The sequence below is a fragment of the Anabas testudineus genome, chromosome 23 (assembly GCF_900324465.2).
Source record: "Anabas testudineus chromosome 23, fAnaTes1.2, whole genome shotgun sequence".
NCBI classification, from domain to species: Eukaryota; Metazoa; Chordata; class Actinopteri; order Anabantiformes; family Anabantidae; genus Anabas; species Anabas testudineus.
In genome coordinates, this window is record NC_046631.1 from 5,974,964 (window position 1) to 5,987,514 (window position 12,551).

The window sequence follows — 12,551 nt, forward strand, 5'->3', positions numbered from 1 at the left end:
AACAGTTAACGCAGAGTAACTGTAATCCTCTGCGTCCAGAACCTGGTGACATAGACGTAGCAAACACTTCCCCATTTAATTTCACATCATCTTTTTTTTCCCTTTAGCGGGAAGCGCTTGGTAGCTTTATTTTTCTTTAAGTGTTTCATAAATAGGGTTTAATATTAGATTACTTTTATCTTAACTCCTCATCAAGGGTATCAAAACCTTCTCGCCTTTTACAGCGTCACTTGCTTCTCACCGTTCCACATGATTAAACCTAGGGTTCATGTTTTTACAGCATTCCTAGTGAGTGCAGTAGCTGCCCCTCCTTCTCTTCCTCTCCTGCTCATCTTCCTCCTCATTCTTTTCCCACACCTCCTCGCTGTGATGAAAAAAACCCAGCCGACAGACCTAAAGATGACAAACAACTCTGTCATCTCACGGTAATGTTGCAAATTAAAGCAAAGGAGGTAGGAGCACTGTAATGAGCCACTATAAAAACCACCAACAACCATGTACTGTGCAATGTGTTCTCTGGAAGTGGAGTTTATACAAATAAAAGTGCATAAAACCAGAAGTCTGAGACTTTCAGAAAAGTTACAGATTGCCTTTGTTTAGAGCTACCTTATTTTAGGGATTTTATTTATTACACTTATGAATACATTTGGCCATTTAAGTGTAACACAGTGGATGCATAATTCATTTTTCAATTGATAGTATGATAATATGATATTGTCAATTGTACCTCATTTCTTTAATTGGATAACAAAGTCAAAACCTTAATAAACAACCTGCAGCCTTATGGTCCAGCTCCACTGCTTGAATCTAAGATGCATCTTGTAACCATCAGTATACTGCAATTAGTGTTGAGTGGGAGGTGGTGGTGTCCCACACAGCACAGCTTTCAAATGCCAAGTGGCAACAGCAGCAAGCTGCCTGGCTGTCTCAGTAATGCATGAGCCAGTGGAAATCTGGGAATGTTGAGTCGCAGAGGGCAGACAGAGGCAAGAGTTGGGTAAGGGGGGGGGGGGGGGGTACGTAGGTTTGATTAAAAAGACAGAGGTTGAGATTGCAAGAGCAAGAGGCAATGGTGTAATATGAAGCTGGCAAGGTTGAAGGTTGAGGGAGAAGAGCTCACACAACCGACGGGGAACCTGCGAAGGCGGAATGAAGGGACGGATGAATAAGAAGTGGTTCCCTAGACTGGGGAGAATGTGGACGATGCAGTCTGTCAGGTCTCCAATCTGTCAGCAGAGTGCCTCTGGTCCCCTCAGGCCGCATAACAGAGCCCTGCCTCATTTTGCGTTCTCATCTACTCACATAGCATGTCCTCATGCACCCTCTTGTCCCCAGAAGTGCACTCCACTGCACTGTGATTTTGCCACTGGGATAAATATATATATAAAAAAACAGATAATGCGTTTGTCTTTGTCTGAGTCCGACTTATGCTAATTTACATCTTGAATTTAGGTGGTCACATGATTCCTATATTATTATAGAATCAACCAAAACCACCAACCATCACTTGGATTTCTTCTTCTGTGTAGCTAGCAGATTGTTTCAAACGTGGAGCTGTACTGTCATCTGCTGGAAGAAATGTAGCACTGCACCTAGGTCTTTAGAAAGTGGGGATTTTTTCCACTTAGCTGGTTGGACACTGGGCGGCATGGCGGTGTAGTGGTTGCAGTCTGTCTGGGTTTGAATCCACGGGTTTCAATATCTGTGTAAAGTCTCAATGACAGCTATAGGATAGGCTCCAGTGCACCTCTGATATGGATAATGAATTTCTCAGAAGAAGGAGCCAATAAATGCTTTAATCTCTTTAGTATTAATAATTGACATTGAAGCATAGAAGGCTTGTGTCAAAAGCTCAGAACGTAGTCCTGAGATTACTCACATGACAGTGGGATCCTTATTATAGTTTGTTTCCCTGTCCTCACACATGCACGTACACAGAAACACACACCACCACACAAAATCCTTTACACGCTGTTATGTGAGAAGGCGAATGAGGAGAGCATTGGCACAATGTGTGACGATAGGCTCTCATTTTAGTCAAGACTTGTATCACAAGGTTCAGGGTGTGATCCAGAGATTCAATTCACTCGTCTCCCTCTGATACCTCAAGGATTCTGAGCGACCTGATACGATAGAGGCTAAAAGCTGTCGTTGGCTTTTCACTGCAAGAAATGTGCAATTGGAAAAAGGCGGCCATTCAAAACAAGCAGTGCATATTAGCACATATAATTCTTGTATCTGGAAAAGTATCCACGAGGTCTTTGAATATGTTAATGCAACTTTATTGTACTGTAAAAAATCTACACTGTGTTCCACTTGTTACAGTCTGTAGGTTTTCTTTATTGCCAATGATGGAAAAAAGCAGATAAATTAAATAAGTAGTTGCTGTAATTGCATTATGTTGTACCTCTTTCTGCATTCTGCACTTACACCACAGTCACACACAATCAGATCAGCTGCCATGCAGCTCGCCTGACCCACCTGGGGCAATTTGTGGTTTAGTGTTTTGGCCAAGGACACTTCAACAAGCAGGAGCCAGAAATCGCCACCAACACCACACGTGGACAACTGTTTTACATCCCAATCCACAGCCAGCATTAACTATTTTACATGCACATTCCAGTCCACCACAACATTAACACCACCAGCTGGTGTTAATGATGTTGCTGATTTGCGTATTAACATGCAACTCTATCGTTCTTTCCGGAGCAGCTACAAGATCGTTCTTGCATGTAGGCATGTGAGTTAGTAACATAACAAGTAACCCTTGCTCCCCAGTAAAACCTCAACAACTCATCAAGAGCCCTTGTTACTTACTTTCTTCTTGTCACGGCTACTTTTTTACGGCACACACTGCTGTTGCCGTGCCAGGTTTGGACTGTGCCTCCTCAGAGCAGTGTCCAGTGAAGAGCATCCTTCGGCTGCGCCAGTACTGGCTTCTGGCCAATTAACTGAAGGTGCCAGCATGGGATTGGAGTCAGCTTACTAAAGGTCAACATACCCCAGATGGAATCAAGTGACTTCTACTGCAGTGCAGTGTCACTCAAACGGCCACTTTAGTCCCACACAGAGTCGACTGTGTTCTTGCAGATAATATGTAAATGGACACAGCAGCCTTACGATCACTGAAGCATCAATGTAAAGATAACACCATAGAAAATCTGCTCAATCAATAATCACTGATCAGCATTATTAGATGGATGCATGAGTGGGACTTACAGTATGACTCATGAAAATGTTTCAGTGCCACCTGATATGATATTTTGTGTGTGTTTATACGTCCTTGTGTTTGGACATGGCTACAGCTGGCACATTTCCATCTATCGACCGCTTTATGGACCATTTTCTTTTACAGGGAGACAGAATGAGCAGCACATAGGTGTGAGTCCACACAGTTGACAAATGCATTTTTAAATCACCCATGAATTCACACAGAACCATATCAAAACATGCCATGGTCTTGCAGCTATTTCAAAATGTATTTTGGTATTAGCAAAAGCCAGACTGCATGAAATGGTGTATTTTTGGTCATAATTAACTGCAACCACTAACTTTACTGCTTCATAAACAAATGTGAATTTTCAATAAATGTTTAAAGTCAGGCTTGGTGATTTACAATTATTCATTTTCAAAAGTGCACTGGATGTTTAGTGCAGTGAACTGGATGTTACAGTGTCAAAAAGCTACAGCTTTTTGAGCCTATTGCGTTATTAACTTGTGACAAAGTGGCTTCAGTAAGTCACATTAAAAAGCACGGATGAAAAGGATTTGCAATTACGAATTTGACCGATTTGACTGAACCACACCACCCGTCAGCAGGTGCTAAAAGTGAAATGATAAATGACTCCTTAGAGACAGGGGCAAGCTCAGTTCACTTTAAAGACCTGCTGCCAAGGTTCAGAGAGTTTATTCATTTGATAATCGACATGGCGGTCTGCCGATACAAATATAACATCACAGACCATCACAGAAATGTTTGATTTTTGCTGAGATGATATCCTTTGAACATCATCACGATTCAGCCATTTTCCTTTTTGCTATAAGTTGTATCAAAAATATATTATATATATCTTTAAAATCCAAGAACAAAGAAATGCTGACTGGTTCTCTGGTCTGTGAATGGTGTCGGGGGTCAGGGTCACTGAGCTATCAAATGAGTAACACTCATATGATAGTATAAATAAATTCCATTTGACGTATAAAGTCTTGAAACAGCATCGATGTCAGAAATTCCCAATGGCTGAAAAGGTAGTAATCACTGTGCTCTATGCTGTTTTGCAGTAAGATCTTGTTACTGATTCTCAAGGTTGCTGAACAAATCCTTCATATATAACTTTATAAAGAGGGCTAATTCTATATGATCAATACTGACCTTCCTGCTATCGACAAATAGAGCAAATGCACAGTGATCTATAAATAGCATACTCAGCAGTTTTATTCAGTTTTGAGCCAGTTAGTTCTTGTTGAAATTTGACTTCCTAAGTAAAGGATCTTTCATATTTTACTGAACTTGGTGGGAACCACTGACCCAACAAAAGGGACCACGAGACACAACAGGCAGATGAAGGATAAAGTGAAAAAAGAAAACATGCTGTAGATATGCTGCACCAGATTATGTTTATTTTTCATATTTCTCATCAACAAAATTAAATGGAACAAGAACACAAAAACTCACTCTTTGGTTAAACTAGAAAAACGAACAGACATGAGTTTACAAGTGAGAAAAGGCTGGAAACCCCCAGAGTAAATTCACTACGAGTTAGAAAATATAAAAAAGCACTCAACCAAACACTACCTGCTGCTTTGTGTCGCCTTTTCTTTTTATTGTACCCATTTTTGTAGCTTGCCGGACTGAATAAACTGTATGAAAGTATGAAAACATGGAACACAGAACAATTACACACTGCACTCTTTAGCACCTTCCCTTTTGCTGCAAACCCGCAGCCTGTCCTGTCGTCTCCGTGTCTGCTGTCGCGTGACGTCTCCTCCATTTATAAAACCACCAGCACAGTGAAAATATGTAGAGTGCAAAGAAGGACGGCAAATCGTAGAGGAAAACCATGACGAAGAATCCGACGACTAGAAGAGCGCAGAGTAGGAGGCTGGTGATGTGACTGAGGATGTATAATATACTCCACCTTATAAGACCCTCAGACTCTGCTAACTTCTCAGAAAAAGCACTCAGAGGTTTGTGGGAGGGGTGAACTGATTGATTAAAACTCTCCTTTTGGACAACCGTGCAGTCTCCTGTTTGCCCACCTGTCTCCTGACGGGTGACTGATCGTTCTTTGATTTCGGAGCAGTCTTCCTGATCCTTTGGAGAGCTGAGAGTTTGGGCTGATTTAGTCAAGGGCGGCCTACTCTGTGGAGCTAAAGTGGCGGCGAGGCCTCGACTGAGATGAGCACTTGAATTCAAATCTGTCTGTAATTCAGAGAGAAAATGAGGTTGATCTCTTGCGCTGAGTGATTGACTTTTTTCTTCTGGTGAGGATTCACTGCTTTTAGTCGTGACCGTTGGCTGCGGGCCTCGGCAGAGACTTGAATGTGGATCTGTTGCTAATTGTGTCAATGAAAATACACCAGAATCAAAAGCATCAGTCAAGTCTTTCTCAAAAAGCAGGTGGCCATCCTGTGTAATATCAGGTATCTCTGCTAGCCTGCCCCCTGTGCTGTCAATAACATTTGTGTCTCTATTACAGTCCTGCACTTTCTGAAACACCTCTTCACAAATCCCTCTGACCAAATCTGCTACAAATGCCTCTATGAGCATCTTCTCCAGTCCTGATTCTATCACTTCAAGTGCTACAGGATTTTCTGCTGTAATAGGTTCTTTTGTTCCCTCTGACGATTTTTTACACTCAACAGGTTGATACCTCTCAACTTCGGCTGACCACTCCCGTTCTTTTGATTCACTTGGTAGCTTCTTGCTCTCCACCTGAGGGTGGTCCACATTACCCATCAACTCCGCCATTGCTTCTATTTTCAGCTCTCCAACACTCATCCTCTCATCTTTGTCTCCCTGACTCACATCTTCCTCTGTTCTTTCTAATGTCTCAGGTCGGTGTCGAAGTTCTCTTACAGTATCTTTCTCCTTCAACATCATTTCTTCTGGGGCTATTTCACTACCTACACCCTCTTGTGCATGAGTCCATCTCAATTCTACCACCTCCGCTAGGTGTGGGATGCATTTATCTGTTGGAGAAGGCCTGAATCTATCATGGTCACTCTGAAAGACATTTATCCGGTAACTTGAATCCACCGTGTGTGTTGCTTGTGATGATGGGTTTATTTCTTGTTGCTGCCTAACTATCGCACTCAAACATGTTCTTTCTTCCTTCTGATTTGACACTAATACACGTTCCCCTGTTTCAGATTTCAGCGCTGAATTCTCCTCACATATTTGTTTTGGATTAAATTTGTCTGAATGGGACTGTGCGGCACCGATTTCATTTTCATTTCCCTCATTCTCCAGTAATGGTTTTTCACTTTTTTGGTTCAGCCTGAATTCCTCACATTCCTTTTCATCTACATACCTCTGGGAGATTTCACATTCTTCCATTTTCAGTGGCCTAAATAACTCCTCTTCTCCAGATATTTTATTTTCCACACAATTCATCACAATCCTTTCCTCCGCTCCTTGCCTGGATGTGGAATAGACAAACCCCTCCCCATCCTTTGTCCCCTGTCTGATTGTCTCCCTAAATGCCAGCGTGTCATCCATTGCATTGTGTGCAGTACCTGTAACCTCCCCTTCTTTGCTGGAAGAAAGACCCTCATGCAGCCTTGCTCCCTGTGAGATGCTATCAAGTGTTCTGGCATTGTGAGACTCTGGCATTGCTGTCATGTCTGTTGTCTTCGACTCCCCTGAGCTTGTTACTAAGTCAGCTGTGTGCGGTGTGAAGGGCTCATCTCCTCCTATTGCTTCTGCTTCTCCTATTATTCTTTTTCTTTCTCGCTCCCAGATCGCATGCTTGTGACACTTAGTTGAACTGTCAACAGAGCCCTCGGACACAGATGTTGCCCCCTTGAGGCTAAATTCCTGCAGAGTGTCTGTTACAGAGTTTGTCTGTGACCTTTGGGATGCATCTTGTGTCACTGTGTTGTCATCTCTTGGGCTCCTGCCACATCCCTCTGCTGGCTGGTGGTCTTCAGTGTTCAAGGCTGTATTAGCCGACGATGTTTCGTGACTGTCTGACAGCAGCTGACATGCAGCCGAGGTGTGTGCATGTAAGGTGGTGGGTGTATCCATGCCTACCTGAAATCCTTGAAAGTCTTGACTGCTTGATGCATATCGAGTTTGGGGCTCCTTATCATTTGAGGGAGACACAGACGCTGCTGTCTGCAGCCATTCTGACTCCGGAACATCAGAATGGTCCTTACAGCTCGGCCCATTAAGAAATGCCTGCCAAACGTCACACACTGAGATCCCTTTATCGCTGGTATCATCGGCACCGTTAAGAAGGGTCTCCCACATATCATTGCCAGGAGGTCTATCTCCTATATTTTCCTCTGACGCTTTTGCCAAGGTCATTTTACCGCCTCCAGTCCAGATGTCGTCCATGTCAGCAGTCCCCCATTGGTGCCGTTTATCATTGTTCCAGTCCAATGGCAGCAGAGGAATCTGATGGTAGGTGAGGACCTCATTTGGGTGTTTCTTTTGACGTTTATACAGAGAGCTGGCAGAGTTTCCCCATGAAGATGGCAATGGGTGAGAAATGTTCTGGCCACTGGGTGAGTCAGGTGAATAAGCCTTTGGTACTCGTTGTCTCCTCTGGGGCAAGTCCTTCACACATGCCAAGTTTGTTGCTCTGTGCTGGTTTCCAGTGCTATCCACCTGTCAAGAGCACCAAAGGTCAAAGGTCAAGACAAAAGTTTATGCTTCTTGAGCTAGAGGCCACCAGTACAATGTGTCATCATAATCTTTAATAAAAATGATTTGACTTATAACATCACCATGTTCCTGCAATGCACTGAAACGCTGCTGCAATCTCAGCACATCAGGGCTTTTTTTTTTTTACATCATCAACTTTGCTGCATGTTCATAAGCAGATATTTATTATTAATAGCTTGCACATGACTGATGTCAGGCACACTCTTAAGTGCCAGGTTAAGTTTCCACATTCATATTCTGGGGCCCACTGAGCACTGGACCTTTTCCGAAAGAACCCAGTGATTTTCTTCCATTATACTCATACTTCTTCCTGCACACTACATTGTTTTAAATAACTAAACCATCAGAAGGGCACTGGATACTTTTTATAGTCACTGTATACATGTAGTGTACAGTATACTATAACTGGACACATATAAAAATCCTATTTTTATGGCACATGACATCTGGCCTGCACTGATTTGGAGCAGTGTTTACTTCTGGGCTGCACTTCATTTTCTCCCAGACTTCAAGAGGAGTCTGTGTCTCCAAGAGGTAAAAACCGTTCCTCACCAAACGTTTGTGTTCTTCACAGCGTAACAATGACTGAATCTCTGAGCTCTCTGAGTCTACTGTCTTCCTGTCAGGCTCCTCTGCTTTAAATATGGTCTCCGCTCCTGCAAATTAAACGACAAACAGGAGGGTTAAAGTTTGAGTGCACACACCTTCATGTACATGCAGACGTGTAGACACTTAAAGAAGATTAGCAGATATACCTGCAAGACTTGTTGCTGCATTAATGGCCTCCTTAGTCTTGTCCTCTGTGCTTCCCCTCCTGTGGGTCAAATTAAGAAAGAAGTTACATTAGCTCACACAACCATCACATTACATCTCAAGGGTCTGTTTGGACGGTTTCATTTCAGATCAGCAATTGTTTACAAAATGGCTCATGTCAGAGTGAAGTGGGTGGATGTAAAAGTGGTGGTAAAGGGTCACACATCCCACTAACTGTTGAAACAGCATAGTGTTTCATACTGTTGTTTTTTCTGCATCTCCTGTAGGCTGCTATCTTAATGACACCCTTTTAAAATATTTCTCTGCTGAATTATCACATTATTATAACTGTTATACTCAAATCTGACCAGAACATGCACGCATGCATTAAAAGGAGGTCTTATTCCTTAAGAGGGTTTGGTTTTGATTGGCGTCAAAGAGGATAAAGTGTGTGTGTGTCTGTCTCCCTTTGTCGTACTGAGACGTCATGGAAACCTGGACAGAAACATGACCATAAATAGACAATATGTGTTCTACAGCCCACACACCCATTACTGAAGAATTACGTCACAGTTTACTGTAAACACAAAAACCCCAATGATACGATAATACTGCCTCTCTTTTAGCATGTTTAAAAAAAAAAAGGATTCAGGATCAGATTCTCTCACCTGTTGGCTCTCAGACAGCTCCTTTTGCTCTTGTAGCTGGCACTCTCCTCCACCACTTGAGGCCCATACTCCCTCATTTGTCCTTTCTGGTGGCAGAACAGGACATAGTTCATGTCCTTGTTATTCGCCCAGAAACAGCCCACTGATGTTTCGTAGCGCAGGCAGAACTCCACTCTGGTCCCTTCCCTATCAAAAGGAGGAACCAGAGTATACTTAAAGGTAAACCTGTCTGTTTTCCTGTCACTGGATCCAGGCACGTACTCCGCAAGAAGGTCAAAGTAGCTGTTCCAGTGATCCAGACTGATCCGGGCATAAACAAACTTGGTGTAACAGAGGTTGACCACCCTGATGACGCCACGGAGTGTGGTAGTTCCCCGCAGAAGCTCAATACTCTCCAGCTCAACCATCTGTACCTGTAACCTCTGGTCCAGTTCCTCTGGGGTTGAAGGCACTGTAAACAGACAAGTCAAGTAGATCTCCTCTTGAGGATGGGCTGCCTCCCCCTCAGGTGACTGACTGGTTTCTGTCTCTGTCGCTTCAACATTGTCAAACTCCTTGACTGACACCAGGTTGAGGCCAAACGCGTCGGCGAAGGATACCTTCCTGCGAACTGCCACTGGTGGTGGCACCAGCTCCGAGTCCTCGTCTGTTTCCTCATCTGTGGAGTCCACTGGAGATGAGGCCTCCATCGCTCCCCCTTCATCTTCCCCACTTTTTTCCCATCCCTCCTCCTGCTTTGTCACTCCATCCTCTACCAAAGACTGGATATACAGAGCCTCCATAGTGTGCGATGGTCTGAGAGGCAGCTGTCTGCCTGTCCTGCCGTCTGTCTAGCTTGGAGGGTGGCACAGACCAGAGTGCCCCTAGCCTGGCTGCAGTGAAACTGTAGAAGGGAGAGCGAGCACAGGACGTGACTTGACAGATGGAGTTTGGTTACAGCTGAACTTTGTGAGTCAGAGCTAGGCCTATTAATAGGACATTTTTCACTACACCAGGACAGGACAGTTAGCCCCTCACAATATGTTTGCTAGTTGTCAAAATAAATAAATTAAAACATAGCTTTTTATGAAGCATGTTAAATCAACAAATTACAAAAAAAGGGTCGTATTTGCAGAATATTGAGTTATTAATATTGTTCAGCAACTTTAACAGTGAAAATAATCCACAATCCACAGTTCAATCTGTATTTAACCTCTACTACCTGAGAGTAATGTTGTGACACAGCTGTATTCGACGGCCCACGTGTGTTGTGCTGAAGTGTAGCATAGCAACACAGTGTCATCCTACCTGCTGCAGGGGAGCTGGTGCTGCCCACTGACCTCTGACTGCAAGAAAAGGGAGAATCTCCCCCCTGAGCTCAGTGATGTATCAAATCGTTGCGTGTTGGCGTTCGAGTACATACAGATCCTGTCGTATCATTGCCATTAGAGGCAGCCGTCAGTTTTTAGGCTCACTGGATCTTGGAACAGAAGACTGAACACCATTGTGTTCTTATTAGAGGACTGGACTCTATCTCTCAGTGTGTGTGCGTGTGTGTGTGCAAGTGTTTCAGTCAGGAACTTTAATTCAGCTAATCCTTGATATGCAGTGTAACTAAATCCAGTGTACAATTCCAGTACATCTTGTAAACAGACTTTAGGGCTGGCTATACAAATCTTCACAGGTACATGAGTGGGTATTTTATCCTTAAAGCAACCTCTGTTCCATGTTTGAAGCCAAGAGGTCCTCGTTTGACTTTTATTAGCACTCCTGGTCTTTAAGGACAACTTGTCCGGCTGCTGTGTATCAGCAGATGGCACTATGAGATCAGAGTAAAAATACACTGACTGCATTTCAGCCAAACAAGTTTGCATTTTAAGCTCACACGCTGATGTGACAATGAGTTCAAAGCGCATAGAGAACACACTTCAATTCAATTTGGAGTGAAAGGGGAAATAAGATAACTGTTAGTGTTTGTCCTTTGTCCTAACAGTGTTGATGGACAGCGTTCATTAGCGGTGTTGGCCAGTAGGTGGCAGCAAACCACCACAACTGCTCCATCTACCTGTCTTCCCTTCCAGGCGTCATCACTCCCCACATGCTCTTTCCTCCTGCTTCTGTTTGATGACATTTCTAAATAGCAATTACGATCTGTAACACAAACAAAAACACAAATCAATAGGACACGCATATATTGCACAGTGGGTAACCTGCTGGGCTTACCTTTGGCATATCTCTAATAGAACAATGTGCTTTTATTTATTTTTTTTATCACATCAAACAGTTTCGTTTCTGCACAGCAAAGACAATTATAGTGCATTTTGGAAAATAAGGCACTAATGCAGAATTACCAGAGCCTGTCCAGTAATGTGAGGAAATACAGGTAGTGCTGGAGAAAGATTAGTTTATAATATTGACAATAATTAATAAAAACATCTCGAATATTTTATGCTTTTATGATAAAAATGTGTGATTTTATTATCATATTTTAAAAGTGAGTTACACACACCAGCTACAATCAGCCAAATATGAGTGCGTGATCAATGCACACACCACTTTCTCACACAGAGACATTCAAAATACTAATAATCCATCAAATAAAGCATTTTTTTAATGTTGCCAGTGTACAGATTGAGACCTGATAGACTCCTGGCGTTTGGAAATAAACATGTTTTAAAAACTTGCCCCCCCACCACCACCCCACCCTCTTCTTTTTTTTTTTTTTTTCGGCTTGATAATAATCTGCTCATTCGTTTCTTGAACGTGAACGTCTCAGCGGTTTGTGGGGAAAAGGAGGAAAAAAGAAAGCAGAGATGGAAGAAAGCAAATCAATCTGAACTAACGCCCAGTGTGGGACTTGCTTCGGATCTACTAGTAGATGAATAAACAGGTCACAATGTTTTGTGAGGGTATGCCAGAATAGGTAAGAGAAATTACTTTGGTCTAACAGTGCATCTGAAATATTCTTTTTGTGAGTTTATTTATTTGATCATTTTTAATATATAGCTGCTCAAAACTTAAACACAAAATGTGCATTATAATAACATTCATAATAATAATAATAATAATAATACACTGCATAGGTTAACTACTTATGAATGCACACGTTTCTATTGGACTATTAAATAGGATATTTAATACATTAATGAGGTAAAATGTATTAAGACTCATTTAAAAGTGTCATTACAGGCGCTGATCTCGTTTACATTCTGACTTAAAGGATGCTGAAGTCACAGTTTTGGATTCTAGAGATGCTATTT

At 42.6% G+C, this 12,551-nt stretch overlaps 1 protein-coding gene across 1 annotated transcript; it reads right to left on the reverse strand.

Moving 5' to 3' along the window:
• Positions 1-4,610: 4,610 nt before the first annotated feature.
• Positions 4,611-10,208, reverse strand: ppp1r3aa (protein phosphatase 1, regulatory subunit 3Aa). Its single transcript, XM_026361236.1, has 4 exons — positions 9,313-10,208; positions 8,647-8,705; positions 8,444-8,547; positions 4,611-7,834 (listed from the first exon to the last, which is right to left on the reverse strand). The coding sequence occupies exons 1-4, from the start codon at positions 10,092-10,094 to the stop codon at positions 4,913-4,915; spliced, it is 3,867 nt and encodes a 1,288-aa protein (XP_026217021.1). The 5' UTR covers positions 10,095-10,208; the 3' UTR covers positions 4,611-4,912.
• Positions 10,209-12,551: the final 2,343 nt, after the last annotated feature.